The sequence below is a fragment of the Vanessa tameamea genome, chromosome 21 (assembly GCF_037043105.1).
Source record: "Vanessa tameamea isolate UH-Manoa-2023 chromosome 21, ilVanTame1 primary haplotype, whole genome shotgun sequence".
In the NCBI taxonomy this organism is placed as follows: domain Eukaryota; kingdom Metazoa; phylum Arthropoda; class Insecta; order Lepidoptera; family Nymphalidae; genus Vanessa; species Vanessa tameamea.
The window spans coordinates 6423899-6440843 of NC_087329.1; the positions used below are offsets into that span (position 1 = coordinate 6423899).

Consider the following 16945-nt stretch of genomic DNA (forward strand, 5'->3'; position numbering starts at 1 on the left):
GTTTTCTAAGAAAGGACATTTGCTCTAAAGACTCGCTCTTGTCCATATATATAACATAACAAGATTAAACCGGAGCATACTCTCCTAAAAGCCCATTCACTCTTGCTTTGAAGAGAACTAAATTAAATTGTTCAGGAAATTGTCTTTGAGAAAGAATGCCACGTTGTTCATATTATATATGTCGAAGCATCAAAAAGTTTATTTATTTTTATCGTATCGTTTTTTATCGTCAGTATGACGTAGGGAACACGTGACAGCAGAAAGTGTCAAAGTTGATGGAATATCGAAGAGAGATGTATTAAGAACGTGGACGAATAGACTTACATTTCGGATATTATCATCTCTGATAACGAGTTGATGCCTAACCCCTTCGATATATACGTATAATAAAGACGTAAGTCTTATTTGTTTTTTTAACTTTAACTTTTTTATATAAGAACTAGGTATCCGGTTCATATGGATATATAATTTTATATACTACATATAAAGTATCTACTAATGTGGTAGATATCTTATGTACTATTTTTGTTTTTCGTCTATATACTTGTATAGTTATGTACTAAAGGCGGACTGAAAATTGGGCCAAAGTAATAAAGAAAAGTAATGAAGAAAGCCAATGTAGTAAAGAAATATTAATAATTATTTATAATGCCAATCCGCCATCAAACTTGGGAACTAATATTTTATGTCCATTTTGTCTTTAGTTACACCCTTCATACCAGAACACAATGCTAAGTATTACTTTTTAAACATAATATCTGATGGTAATAGATTTTCTTTTTAATAAATAGGCTGATAAGTTAATGTGCCACCTTATGGTTAGTGGTAACCACCGCCAATTGACATTGTCTCTGTAAGAAATATTAATCATTCTTGACATCACACCATTGCGCTAAAAAACTTGGAAGCTAAGACGTTATGTCCCTTGTGCCTGATCTGATCTGAGTGGGTGGTACCTATCCAAAGGGGCTTGCACAAAGCCCTACCACCAAGTAGCTCAATATTTATAAAAAGTACATACTTTTCACTTTCTTTTCACATTCTGGAAGAAATCATTACTCAGCGACAAGACCACTTCATTGAACAAATATGTTTTTTTTATGATAAGTAAAAAAAAAAAGTCCTAAAGAGATATTTTTTTTGCTCTTATCGTTTCTGTAGTTGATACTTACTGCATATTAATATCAAATTTCTGGCATAAAATATAACCAATTGTTAAGGTCTATGACAAAAGCAAGGACCATTTAAATTGAAGGAAGTCCTATAAGTGACGTGAATTGTTCACGGTTACCGTAATAATCAGTCAGATGTTCCTTATAAAAAATAAATGTAGCGCTACAATTCATTCATATTAAGTCGAGTGTAGGATATAATAGGCACTTCGATAATATCCATTAATATTTATTTCTTCGTTTGCATAAGATTTTCTCTTGCATAAAATGGCCAGGTATTTATGAATGTATATATAATATCCGGGCGAAATGTTTCGCATAGAAATGTTGACTGCATTTTGTTACTGAATCGTAATTTCCGTAGGTTGTTCTCGATCGAATTCACTTTCCGAAACGGTGTAAAATATAAGCGACTTGTTACATAAAATTTTCTAAAGAATTTTTTTATTACATAGATAGGCGGCCGGGCAAATAGGTAAACCTGATGGTAAGTGGTCACCAGTGCCCGCAGACATGGAGCTGTCAGAAATATTAACCATTACTTTCATCGCTAATACGCCACTAACCTTGGAAACTAAGATGCTATGTCCTCCATGCCTGTAATTACACAGGCTCACTCACCGTGAAACCGGAACACAACAATACAGAGTACTGCTGTTTGGCGGTAGAATATTAGATAAGTGGGTGGTATCTACTCAGACCTGGCCTTAACACCAAGTGCTTGTAACTTGTAAGAATGAAATAATCAATTATTTAAAAGAATGCTAGTGCCAGATTACTATGGAGATTCTAGTGAGTAGCACTACAATCTACATTCCGGATCAGTCGTATCTTTTCATTAAATTTAAATTTGTAAAATGACTATTTAAAAGTGCCTATAAGAGCCCATTTAAATAAATACAATAAGAGCTTTTCATAGGAGTGAGGAGCAAATTTATTTTACGATTTCATAGTAATTCAGATGTCGCTTGTCAGATCAAATAGAATTATCTCATGATAATAATCCAAAGCCTCAGGTAACACAAATATATTTGAATGTGCGCAATTCGTATTTATCATTTAACTCACGATCTGCGGCGAAAGAAAACGTGAGGAAACCTGCATATCTCTAATGTGTTCATGTTCTCATCGGGACAATTACAGGCTGTTATTTTTATCAAACCAATATTATATATATTATTATATTATATATATTATTAATAATTTACACTTGTTTAATAAACCAAAGCATCGCAAAAATCTTAAATTACATAGCTCACTTTCACAAATGTATAATTTTTATAAGGAATATCAAAACAATGTCGATCTAAATGTTACGTCCATTGCGTCTATGAAAAACGTACTGGGCACCAAAAAATATGTCTAAGTTGCTGCATATATATATATATATTATTACATCGTTTTTTATAATTTATTTTTGATTAACATTTCTTTTTCAGTAGTTTTAAAATTAAGAAGCTATATTAGGTTAAGATGTTGATTGTCTTCTTTTTGTGCATGCTGTGTTCTTCTTTAAGTAATTGTGACACTTAGAATAGAATTTTAATCAGTGTACACATTGTTGAAGAACCAAATAAAAAATAAAATGATATATATATTATGGATCAGTTATGTTCACTTGACGTTGTTTTATTGATAGTGTATGTTCTTGTCGCCTTCATGTAATATATTCATTTTGGTTATTTTATACACATGTGGTTGATATTATGGGTTTCGTCCAAACCGATGTTGGCCATTCAAAACTAAATACATATTATGTATAATATTAATAACAAAGAGTCTGTAGTTATTTTAGGCGGCTATTTTAGCTTTGGTCGTCGTACTTAAAACTACCTTAATTAAAATCGGTGATGACGTGAGAGAAGACTAATATAACTTTTATTCAGTGCATATATCGATCTTATAAGCGTCTACAAGACAAATTGTTTCGAGAGATTATTGCACCAGCAAAGGAATTACCAAGGAGAGCGCTCGTCTTATTGTACGTATGTCGAACTGTTTCTCATATAGCTGACATTGTTGCGACGACTACAGCTACATTAATTTATTAGGATTTTTTTTTCCGCCTTTTGCCCTCTACTGCTGGACGAAAGCCCCATAGAACGCCGAACATCTCGATCTTGGGCAGCTCGCATACATTCCGTACGATTTAAAAAAGGTGGCAGGTACGGAATTTAAAAGGTACGGAACGGGGTTTAAGAAATTATTATTATTGTTAATAAAATATTGTTTGTTTTACAATACATTTTTTGTCGGCACGTCCACTGTGAAAGCAAAAATGTAATAAAACGTCTGAAATTCAATCGGGCAAGTTCATTCAAATAGAATGGCTGCACGAAATTGTTCAAATATCGCCAGACCAAAATATCTATACAAAAAAAAAACAAATGACCGTCTGTGATTTCAATTACCTTTTGTGTTAGGTTAATTTGTTTATTCGCAAGTTATCAAAACCATTAGAGCCTATATTTTTGTTTTCGAAAGAGTCTGTCGACATGCTGGATAGATTACAAGAAGGCCTATGATTCCGTGCCGCATACATGGCTCTTGAGGGTGCTGGAATTGTATAAATTAGATACAACTCTATGCAGTTTCTTGAGATCATGTATGGGGCAATGGCGGACAGTCCTTGACAGATGGAGGTATACAAACTCAGGGAGTATTTTCTCCACACTGACTTGGGTATGTACCGAGATGTAGTTACAATGGATAAGGGGCTAACTCCGCTCTCCTTAGGCAAAGAGAACTGGCGCAAACCTGTAATACTAAGTACTGAGAACCGCAAGGGGGTATGGAAGAGCAAGGAGTTACACGGACGCTTCTATTGGGTCCTTCATGGACCCGATGTGGACTTTATGGCGTCCGTATCTTGGCTACGGTTCGACAAACTATTCGGTGAAACCGAAGGTTTTGTCTGTGCAATTATGGACGAAGTTATCATGACGAACAATTACCGGAAGTATTTTGTGAGGGATTGTGGCACTGTGGACATATGTCGGGCGTGTCACACTCCGGGCGAATCCCTTAGACATATTATTTCCGGTTGTTCTCGTCTTGCTAACGGAGAGTATTTGCACAGACATAATCAAGTGGCCAAGATTATCCATCAACAACTTGCACTTCGATACGGTCTTGTGGTATCAGAGGTACCATACTACAGGTATGTGCACTGTACTGGGACCGATCTATAATCAATGACAGGACTGTTGTCGCCAACAAGCCTGATATAGTGGTGATAGATCGGTCAGAGCGCCGCACGATAATTGTTGATGTCACCATCCCTCATGACGAGAATCTCGTGGAGGCTGAGAAGGATAAGCAAATAAAATATCTTGACTTAGCTCACGAGGTTATCGACATGTGGGATGTGGATTCGGCAGTTAGTGTGTCGATAGTCGTTTCAGCGAATGGCCTAATGGCCAAGAGCCTCGACCAACACCTTAAGAGAATGACCTTAAGAGGTCAAGAGCCTGATGCAGAAGGAAGTACTCCGCGGCACGGCGCGTATTGTGAGGAAGTTCCTCTCTCTGGGGCCCTGACCACCGGTGGCTTGGACCCTGTTCCCGCCACTGGTTGGCCTCTGTATTTTATATTTTTAAATATATTTTATATTTAAAAATGTATTATACATGAGTGAGAATAAATAAAGATTTCAATAATAATCATAATTTTAATATCGGTATTGAATTTATAATTAATTATTCACATGCAATTAAAAGCTATTTTTCATCGTACATAACTAAACGCTTCTTTTTTTATAATAATTCAATGCTTAATAAAAAGTCAACGCCAATAAAAACCCGAGGCACAGCTAGTTGCGAGCAATACGTGAAGGACTTGCAAGGAAAGAACGTAGATGGCAAATTTGAAATATCTTTGTTATACGTGCCACAACCTCAATTGCTTTATTAAAACAGCCATTTAATGGCCACAGCTGTTATTAAGAAATGTTGTTAAATATTGTACAAATAAGGAACAAGCTTATTCTTGTATTGTCAGTAGTTAGGTTTATAGACATTTATTCTCAAAAATACATAAGTCGCTTACATGAGGATACACATACATGGTCATATAACATTCCCGTTCGTCTTAAATAATAATAATAATAGCTATATTAATACCCATTCAACGCATTGTTTTTTTTTTTTTGAAGTTAATGTATTTTTCTGTAATTAGCTAGTTTGGTCTTAAATTCGTTAAATGAGTTTACATTTTTTATGTGAGCAGGTATTTTGTTATAAAGTTGCGCTCCTTCATTTTTTTACCATATGATGTTCTAGTTTTAGGTAATACAAGAAAATAAATTTTATATATGAAAGTTGTTTTGTTATAAGGCTTCGTACAATCTTTTCTGGTACCACCGACTCATCACATTCTGCCGCCAAACAGCAATAGATAGTATTATTGTATTCCAGTATGATTCATGATTCTTAGTCTATAGTTTATCTTAAAATTATTTTTTAAAAAAAAATAAAAAACGAAATTCTTGAATTTAATCCGTTTACCGAATTATTGTACCTTTAGTTATTTATATTTTAAACTCGCACTGGAGTATGAATAAAATAGAGAATTTATTAGACTTGAAAGGTGAATATGTCTACGTTTTGAATAATCTTAATGTGCCTTCTGAGTGAGTGAGTGAATGTTGACAACCAATTATTTCGATACATACATACATTACATACATTTACATTAGCAGCCTGTAAATTTCCCACTGCTGGTCTATGGCCTCTTCTCCCTTTGAGGAGAAGGTTTGGAGCATATTCCACCACGCTGCTCCAATGCGGTTTGGTGGAATACACGTGTGGCAGAATTTCGTTGAAATGAGACACATGCAGGTTTCCTCACGATGTTTTCCTTCACCGCCGAGCACGAGATGAATTATAAACCCAAATTAAGCACATGAAAATTCAGTGGTGCCTGCCTGGGTTTTAACCCGAAATCATCGGTTAAAATGCACGCCTTCTAACCACTGGGCCATTTCGATACGATATCCTATATTTCATCGTGTTCTGCTATGATATTAGAGTTTCTTCTAATATAATAGCTCTACTGTCCAGACTGTGGGCAACAATAATACACACGATCAGTTGTTCTGACGGATCCGCGCACGTCGTCATCCAGGACGTATACTTACTGTGATGATGCGTTAGTTTTTCTCAGCATTATTGACATACATAATCCTGATTGGTCATAAAGTCACTATTAGGTATTTACCTACAATCTAAGCTGACGGATAGTCATTATAATTTAAATAATATGTATGTTGGGAAAACTATTAATATAATTATTCGGTGTCAAATTTTGGAACAGTTCGCGAAATTATCCTGGAAATGTACATCAAAGAAATATCCGTCTCTAATTCCAAATTATATCTTAGTTCCTTTTGCACTTGGAAAAGTTGAACCTTTGGTAATATCACAAAAGCATTTTTAAAACATAACACTCCTCGTCTTATTGCCATCGTATTTCGTCCAGAGAATTGGAATTGCGATTCAACGGGCATATACAGCTAGTATCATGCAACTATTCTACGTTGATTAAATATATATATTTTTATTTTTTTGTTGGTTTAGGTTGGGGGACGAGCATATGGGTCACCAGATAGTAAGTGTCACCACTGCCCATAGACAATGGCGTTGTAAGAAATATTAACTCTTTTAAATATTTCTTACACCGCATTAACCTAGGGAACTGAGATGTTATGTCCCTTGTGCCTGTAGTTACACTGGCTGACTCACCCTTCAAACCGGAACACAACAAAACTGATTACTGTTGTTTGGCGGAAGAATATCATATTATATATATATAGAATATAATATCATTGAATATCATCAGATATTCAATCAGGCTTGCGCAAAACCCCACTACCAAGTAAATAATAGTAATATCTCAAATATAATACTTCTTCGAGAAACACCGCTCTTAATGACATCTCCTTTTTTATTTTTAAATCACGAATAAAATATAGTAAACATATTCTTAAAACTTTTGAATATCCAACAATATAATGTTACTTATATGATGATGGGATTAGTGGTTTACGACGCCGATGAAGCACCTCCGAACGCTAACACTGTTATCAATCTATTCTTCAACTCGATCGTATGCCATCCCATTGTTATTTACTAAGTAATGAGCGAATCGCGACCTTGCTTGAGGAGCTTTTACTTATACTCTTCTCTGATTGGCTGCTGCCAATCGTTATAAGATAAATTTTAAAAATCTAAGATTTAACATGATAGTACAGCTAATTAAAACATCGACGATTTGCTTGCAATATAAAAGTTTAATTTTTTTAGTAACAATTTGTAAGTTTTATTTCGTTTCTTTTTTTAATTCGACGTATATAAAATCTAATCGTTAAAATTTACATCGTTAATAATAATAAAATATGTTACAGCTTCGAAACGTGTCACTGTGCTGCTTGGCTTTTGCTTAGCGGATAGATACCTTCCAAAATTTCTTATAAATATTTTTTTCGATACGAAATGTTTTACAAAAAATCTCCCCTAAATGCTTTCATTTAAATTTGAATTCAATAATAACTAATTCTTTAATATGTAACCTATTTTCAGAATAAGTATAAAATAATATAGATTGTTTTGTAAATAATTCTTGTAGGTAACATATTTGATACATTCGTACTGGTATGTTTACCTATACTTGAATACATTACATCCTCATAAGATTACCATGTCGAGCACACGAAGGTGGAAAAATATATTTGAAACGCTACCGTACTCAACGTATTTCAACTTCATGGAAAAACACCAGCCGAATACGACGGGAAAATTACTACTCGTGTGCCTAGACGTGAATCTGTTTACTTTGTTTGTACATAGAAGTTCAATTTGTTGTTTTTATCGGTCGAAAGTGTTGACGTTTTATTTTGAAAATCGAATCAAAGATTGTGAATGCAGTCACAAATGTATCCTTCACTAAATTGGGCTATTTAGTATTTGTAATTACAGAAGTAAAGAACTAGCAAACGTGAATTCAGTGCCGGGCTTGTACCTGTGACCTTCGTTTAAGTTTGAAGCGTATTATACAGTATTGAAAAATTTGTTATTTTAGCCTGAACGCGCCAATCTCTGGAAGCAGCATAATATTTCGAAAAACTTTTCTTGCTTCGGTCTAAACTTCACCTATATAAAGTGGAACCTCTTTCATCCACTACAGTGAGTTTCCAGCGGTTATCATCTCCCCTTTAGATTTATGAAATCATCTCCTTTCGTCGGTGTTTCCTCTGAGCTAAAATATATCCGAGCTTTGCTAACGCTCTGACATTGCTAACGCTCACAGTGACCATTTACCATCTACGACCCGTTTGCTCGTCTACCTCGAAAGGCAATAAAAAACCCTTGATGCATTTGATGACCCAATTCTTGAGAAAGGTGATAACGTAACGCTGCGGCCCACGTCTTCGGGAATAGTATCGTTTAACGTCGAGTATCTAGTATGTATTATAGCAATAAAGTTGCAAGAGAACTGATATCAAACATAAGTACATTATGTATTATAATACTAACTGAACTTGCGGTTTTACTCGCGTGAAATTTATAAAACTTTACCTATAGGACACAAATCGTCACGCTCCATTAACCCCTTTGAGGGGTGAATTAAAGAAGTAGGGAGTCAAAATATCTCATACCAAATTTCTTCTTAATCGGTTTAGCGGTTTAAATGCATAGAGATAACAGAGAGTTACTTTCCCATTTATAATATTCGTATAGATGTTATGACCTAATCTTGATACTTGATACTTACTAAAGATTAGGACAAGGGTCAAATAATTGATTTAAAAATGTGTTAGTTATTATCCAATCTTATAAAATTGTACATAACTAAATATAGTATGTTATTTATAATTGGTGGTATATAAGAGTTAAGCTTATTAGGCAATACTAGACGACTAAAAAGCCTTCCTCCATTCAATAAAGAGCTATACGCAAAGTTACTTATTTTATTTATTTATATATTTAAAGGTGAATAGATGGACTAACACAATACTTAAAATTTTAGAGATATTTTAATGAGTAATTATTAATTTACCTTTTCAAAGTTCGTGTAATGATTCGTTTAATAATAGCTTATCTTGGATTAGCACTTTATCAGTGGTAGACCGGCTTTAAGCAAGGTTAATTGTAGTGGACATTTGACCGCTTTTAGTTGCATTTTAAATAGTTTTTATAAATACCACATGTGGTCAGCTGTACGGTTGTCTGATGAATCACCAACTATAAAAATTGTTTTAATGCTCTAAGCTATAACGAAACTAGCCTTTCTAAGCTTTATTTGTAGCTAAGTCAGAAACTAGATTAAAATAATACAAAAAGTAAAGAAACATATACTTTTCAATGGGTGAATGACCTTTCCAAAATTCAAGACTTATTTCCATATCTCAGAATTTGTTAAATAAAAATTGCTATCAATAAAGTAATTGCTTCAACCAACGGTAGTCGTTTGTTCAGAAAAGTATTACGCCTGCATCCTATCCATTCAGAATTTATATTACAGATAAACACCTACATAAATTATTCTCGTGTTTCGTGTGAGCCAGTGTAATTGAGACTAGTTTACTTATATTTCATAATATAGTGACGTGTGGTTTTGTTGACGAATGATGTGAAAATGAATAAATATACTTGAGTTAAACTTCAGAAGTAAGCGTATGTCAAGTGCTAACCTCTAAAATGCCATCGTTGGTGGAGCATTGACATTTTAAGTCAAGCAAAAATATTTATGCACTTGCTTACTTATAGTCGAAAATCTACCACCGTTTTAAAAGAAAACACCTGAGAAGAACCAGCGGATTCATATAATAGGAATAAATATATTTTCGTTATTTGAACTAGCCTGGAGGCGATCATCTCATTTTCGAGGCGTGTAATCAATTAAAATGTCATTAGTTTTATAATAACACCCAAACTATTTTTAACGATTCTTTTAAATTTTACAAATGAATAAAGACAGGATAAATATTGCAGTGCCAGTGTATATAACTGTGTATTTTTATGAATCTGTTCAATCACGAAGGCGCGCTCTTCCATGTTAAATTATCTACGTACCTGAACAGATATAATGTAAATGGTATTTTTTTTTGTATTCTTACATTAGTCAACTCACGCACACTAAGAAATCTTGTAAGCAAGAGTGTCACTCATACTAGTGCAAATGTAAATGCTTTCGTGAGTGAATAGATCTATTCAGTATATTTACACGACTGCTCTCCTAAAAAAACTGGTACAAAAGATGAACAGAAAATTAAAAATAGAACGTCAGAAGAATAACATTTAAGCAGTACCATTCACTAAATCGAAAATCGAAGATGAACTGTCAAAGTTCCTTGAACGGGCAACATTTCCCATCAAGGTTATAAATAAATTAGAACAGTTTGAGAAGCAATAATCGTAAATATTTCGTTTGGTATTTTCACACGGATGACATTTCGTATCCATGCTCATTCTTAAAATATTCCTACGATAACGATTTTGTAAAAATCGTGACTGCGTCCAGCACTTTATATTGGAAAATGATATTTATTTTGATTTTTAATTTTCAAATCGTATGTAGAAGACTCATTTTGGGTATAAGCGACCTTTCGGATATTTGAAGTGCTGTATTTGCCGAAACCATGTACATAATGTCTGTTAAGTCTTTATAACATTTATAGTGTACATATATAAACAAAAATAACTACAATTATTACTTAAATGTATGATTATACATGGGTCAATGATTGACTTGACTCACTCGTTGGTCTAGTGGTTAAATATAAGGTCTTAGGTCGGGCCCTGGGTTCTAATACCAGGTTTAGCCGATTAAATGTTATTGGGTTTTCCTATCGAGAAATTCTCACTAACAGGTGTCTGGAAATAGTGTCTGGAAATTTGAGATCCTTGAGAGAGTTTCTTGGAAACACGTAAAGCCGTTCATCCTCCATCTAAACTCTTTCAAGTCGAGTATTTGCCATCACATCGGGTTATGAAAATGAGGTATTGTATCTGTGTATCTGTGTTCACGCACACACTTATTCCCTATAATATGTCCCGCGAAGTTGCCCGGTCTCCCTTGAGATCGGCCAGGACATTATTATTATAATCAGTCTTCCTATTGTTTCGTTGATCTAGTTGACAGAATATAAAAAACAGATTCCGATGCCTTGTACTCAAATCCCCGGTAAGTACAATAGAAATTAGTACTTTACTGTCAAATTTTATCTAAAGCGCTTCGAAAAGCATGTGAAACTGCAGTTCACTATTTACAAAAGGTTATTTAAAACGTTAAACTATCTTGACGTAAATGCAATTAAAATATTTCCAAGAAAAAAATGTTGTCATCCTTCAAGTTACACCTTAGTGCAGATTCCATATTATTTTTGCACTCAAACTCAAAAGAAATTCAAAGATCAAAACGCTATAAGTCAACTATTTTACTAAACATATACTTTATTATATTTAATTATTATTAGAGAGTCGAGACAGTTCAGTGGTAAGAACACTTTAACTTAAATAATCCCAATCGACGGTTGAGGGTTCAAAACCACATTTTTTTTATGTGCTTAATTTAATCCTTGCTACACGTGTCAGATGATAATCTACCTCATATGTTAACAGTGCATTGGAGCTGCGTGGTGAAATAAGCTCCAAGCCCACTCCTCAAGAGACATCATACCGGCTGTTACTATATTAATAATAATTAAACCAATCAGCGTGGAATGTCTTAAATAATATTGATTATTAATTTAATAATAAATTACTCGTACAAATACAATTTCGTTATACATACATATATCAATTAGCGAAGCAAATGAAAGCCATAAGCCGATTTATTTACATCGTATAGAAGGTCATACAGAATATCTGTTATTGGAAATTTGTACTGACGCCCATTCCTACCTCCCATTATGTTGATATTACATTTTTGTACCGACTATGTATTTAAATATATCTTTCTTATATTTCGTTGATAAATTAAAATAAATTCTATGAAAAACGTATTTCGAAGCTTTCAGATAAGTGTAAATAATTTGACATAATATATATGTCACAAATCAATATAATTTATATATTAGATTGGGTGAGCAAAGTGAAGATATAATGAATATAATGTATACTATAATAAACGAGTGAACTACTGAACAAATATACATAAAACTTTTACCAGAGGATGTGTCGCATTTCGGAAAAGGTTTTAGTAGTTTTAGTTGTTTTGCGTTCCGCAGTTCTACTCACTTTGAATTTAGACTATTGACGTGACAATGACGTGACGCAAATTTCATGGTCTCCGATCTTACATACGAATAATATTTTTGTTAGTGTCATGTATATGCGTTCCTAAGCCATTTATCCGATTAAGTTGAGTTCCGTTGTAGTTGATACTTGCGTAAAGGTTTCTCGTATAGTATCGTCACTAACGAAGGCGCGCCCTTCCATTCTAAACAATCAACGTGCATTAGTGTGAGTGCTTACAGTATGTCTTAGTGTGCATAAGACTATTAATATAAGAGTACAGATAGCAAAAAATATATTTGTAATGATTAAACGAAAAATTAAATTTATTACACGCCTTCGCGATTGAAGCGATCTATACTATAAATATTTTTAAATATTTATCGTAACAGATAAATATTTAAAAGTATTTAGTAACGAATACAACAAAACATCAATAATCTATTGAATTAAATATATATCTAGATTTTCTATTTCTCTATGACACATTAGTTTTTATGTATAAAAGTTGACATGATTTTATCGCTTTTGGTCTGAAAAACAACAACGTAATCATGAAACTTCGAATCTCAACTATTTATGAACGGGGGTGAAGAAACTTATAAAACAAATAATCAAATAAATAGAAGAAATTAATCGCTTGAAAAGTGCTTTCTGAAATTTATATTACATTAAAAATAATGTAATAAACAGTTTAATGCTTAAAAACTTTTTTATAAAACCTTCTTTTAATAATAATTGCACAATACTAATTGATCATTGTATCTGAATATTATATTGTTTATTGAAGAATTTTCATTGCACCGTGACGTATTTTGAACAATACATCTGATTAACCCAATTACTTATTGTTTCATAATTATTATATTAAGACGAATTATATAATTAAAAAGCATTGCAAATGTCGTTATCGATTCCTTTTTAATAGAATATGATACTTTAATAACTCTTTGCTTCGAATGGGGAGCATTTATCTGGTTTTCGGGTATATTTTTCATTTTTTTTTAGACAATATAAACTCTACGTTCCGTATCAATGATATGTGCTAACGTTTAAATAAAAAAAAGTGTAAATACTATAATATGCCATGCAAAGGTGCATTATGTAAAAACCTGTAAACATGCTCATATATCCCAATTGTACTTAATTCTTACCACGGAAGGCAAACGAACAACTTTTTTTTTGGTTGCCATGAAAATTACTGGCTTAACAGAAAGAGAACTCCTTTAAAAAAAAAACACAAGCACTTTTTGGCACTATGCACACATTTCTTGACAGTTGACACTATAAAAAAAAAACACGCGTATATTTTATCCGTCGAAAGAATTTACGAGTGCGCGGGGAAATACTACCTCGCTTCGAAGCTGGCGGTGAACTGAAGGGACTCGACGTCTAACGTAAGAAATAGTTTAAACCATTTGTTTTAATTATATCCGTTAAACTTGAAGTTAAAATTCGTTAACTTGACATTCAAGTTTATCTAGACTTTGACATGACAGAGAGTTACAGCGCAGCCATTTTGGAATTATAATCAGAATTAATTCCGATTATGTAAATTTTATTTACCATAACATTTGTTCTGGTAATCAATTGATAAATATTGTTTTATTGCATTTATTCTTTCTAGAACACGAGTTGTTTAATTTTCTTTTAAAATAAATAATCATTCTAAATATTTGAAATCGTTTTTAGGTACTAGTTAACTTTCCCAGAAACACACTCGTCATATTAATGTTTTCATCCATTGATGATATATGTTTAGGGTTCCATACCCAAAGTTTAAAGACCTAAAACTGAGACTCCCTGTGTCCGTCTGTAACCAGGTTGTATCTCATGAGCCGTGATAGTAAGACACTTGAAATTTTCACAGACGATGTATTTCTGTTGCCGCTATACCAACAAATACTAATAAACAGAATCAAATAAATATTTAAGGGGTCTCCCATACAACAGACATGGTTTTATTGCAGTTTTTATAGATATTTTATATTTAAACTAGCTGTTACCCGCGGCTTTGCTCGCGTAGAATATGAATACATATAACAACACAAATAATATACCAATTAGCTTAAAATATTACGTTAATGTAAACCACATTGGTGTGTATTTTAGCCCTTAGGGTAGAATATCCATAATCATCGCTTAAATGCGTATCAACTCATTTTTAATCAGTAGCCCAAAAATAAAGTTTCATATTTTTAACTTAAAAAATGTCTGACTCCCATAAAAACTTTCAACCCTTATTTCACCCCCTTAGTGGTAGAATATTAAAAAAACACTTAAATACGTATTTACTCATTTTTAATCAGTATCCCAATAAAAATGTTTGATGTTTTTAACTTGAAAAATGTTTGACTCCCATAAAAACTTTCAACCCTTATTTCACCCCCTTAGTGGTAGAATATTAAAAAAACACTTAAATACGTATTTACTCATTTTCAATCAGTATCCCAATAAAATTGTTTAATGTTATTAACTTAAAAAATTACTGACTCCCATAAAAACTTTCAACCCTTATCTCACCCCCTTAATTAGTAGATTATCTAGAAACGCTTAAATACGTATCTGCTCATTTTTGATCAGTATTCCAAAATAAAAGTTACATTGAACTTAAAAAACTACGGACTTCCATACAAACGTTCAACCTCTATTTCACCCCTTTAGGGGTAGAATTTCCAAAATTCGCTCCTTATTGGGTGTCATGATATGTTAGTTTATAAGTGTACAGCCTAAAATATAAGTTTTATGCTTCTAGTTCTAAAAATTACAATACTTTCAACAACTTACAACCTTTTATCCCCCTTTTCAACCGTTTATAGGACTTTTTTCCGAATAAAAAGTAGCCTATGTATTTTCTCAGGCTCTAGACTATTTGTGTACCAAATTTCATTTAAATCGGTCCAGTAGTTTTGGCGTGAAAGCGAGACAGACAGACAGAGTTACTTTCGCATTTATAATATTAGTATGGAAGTATGGATATAAGCAATGTGAAATGTTATACAAATCCACCCGTACTTTGGTAACACATATCAAGCCATACGTATTTTTCTTTCGCGCCTTTCCGGATATACTGATTAATATTGCAAAGTGTTAATAAGTCTGTGTGTGTTTTTTTTTATGAACAGAAATTGCTTAAAGTTTTTATCTTTTATTTTGATAAGGATTAATAATTGAAGTAAAACCTTTTTGAAATACAAGCTGTTATTGTAACTTGTCTATAAATTTTTATTAAATATCTTTATATGTATAAAAATATTTTGTACGTATGTATGTACCTAAAATCCTCCTAAACGTAGTAGTTAGCGCTGCAATCAAGAAAAAAATCTTATTTTTACCGGTCGAAGTTGGGACGATCAGCAAGTATTATTATACAATTCGATTTTTCAGTTTGAATTTTTATTTACGAATCTTATATGCCAAGGTTATTTTACGTGTAGCGTACGCTTGAAAAGCGCTTGAGCTGGAAATTTTCACTCCGACTACGTTGACAAAATGATACATCGAAGGTATATCGAAAAATATTCATAATATAAATATTATACGGTCTAGCCTAACATCAGGAATCTATAAATTAAATTCGAATATAACTGTAAAAATATTTAATTTTTGCATCGTTGTTAACTTAAAACTATTGAAAACGAAAATCTGTTCCCATTTACAAGTCTATACTGTAACCAAATGCTTATTTAACTGCTATAGTTTATACCAATACATAAGATTTTATTGACATGGAAAACAGTCTATTTTTGCTCACAATAAAAGAGCTGTTGATGCTCCATGCTTGAACGGCCATACAAGTATGAAACAGCTCTAGTACTATAAGAACTCTTGTATTCTTGCTTATACGACAAACTTCGCTGAATAATAATAATAATATCATATGTGCTTTTAGATGTACTGTTGCGTCGCGTTATTTCTAATTTTAAACTCTAAAATGACTAATCTCTTACTTCACACATTCACAAGCCATAAAGAATAGCATTAAGACTATTTCGCGCTTGTCAGATTAAGTAAGAAATAAATAAATAATTAGACAATTACAAACAAGGCTTACACTATGTATTGTATGTTTTAATCAATTCTGTAATAATAATATTTTAATTTAAGTTATTTTTGAATTGTGTTGATAACATTGATATTAAATAAGGGTACTTTGACTTTTATGTTCAATATTGTGAGTCACGTGATTTGTAGTGAGGCTTATATAAGTGATGGAAGCTCGGTACAGAACACTTTACTTTTACTTTTCACTTGATCCTGGACCAGCAAGTTGCTGCTAACATTTAAGGTACGATATAATTTTGTGATATAGTATAATTTTTATTGCTTGTTAAATTATTCATGAATATATGAATTGTATTTTTGCAATTATCAATATACAAAGTTAGTATTATATATACAAAGTTAGTATAATTGTATTTAACTAAAATGACTGTAATTTTGGATATTGAAAAAGAGTAACTACTGAGTTTCTTGCCGGTTCTTCTCGGTAGAATCTACATTCCGGACCGGTGGTAGCTTTACTTTACATAGTTTGTT

The 16945-nt window shown here is 32.7% G+C and overlaps 1 protein-coding gene across 7 annotated transcripts in view; it reads right to left on the reverse strand.

The window, feature by feature from the left end:
• The window catches only part of LOC113395493 (uncharacterized), a 167294-nt gene that overhangs the window by 95941 nt on the left and 54408 nt on the right, over positions 1-16945 (reverse strand). Inside the window, exon 1 of one of the 7 annotated variants that reach the window (XM_064218341.1) lies at positions 13561-13770. The exons of the other annotated variants lie outside the window; for them this stretch is intronic. Coding sequence (XP_064074411.1) covers positions 13561-13599 — 39 coding nt within the window. The 5' untranslated portion in view covers positions 13600-13770. Of the gene's footprint in view, positions 1-13560; positions 13771-16945 lie in introns of those variants that run through there. 7 annotated transcript variants of the gene reach the window in all.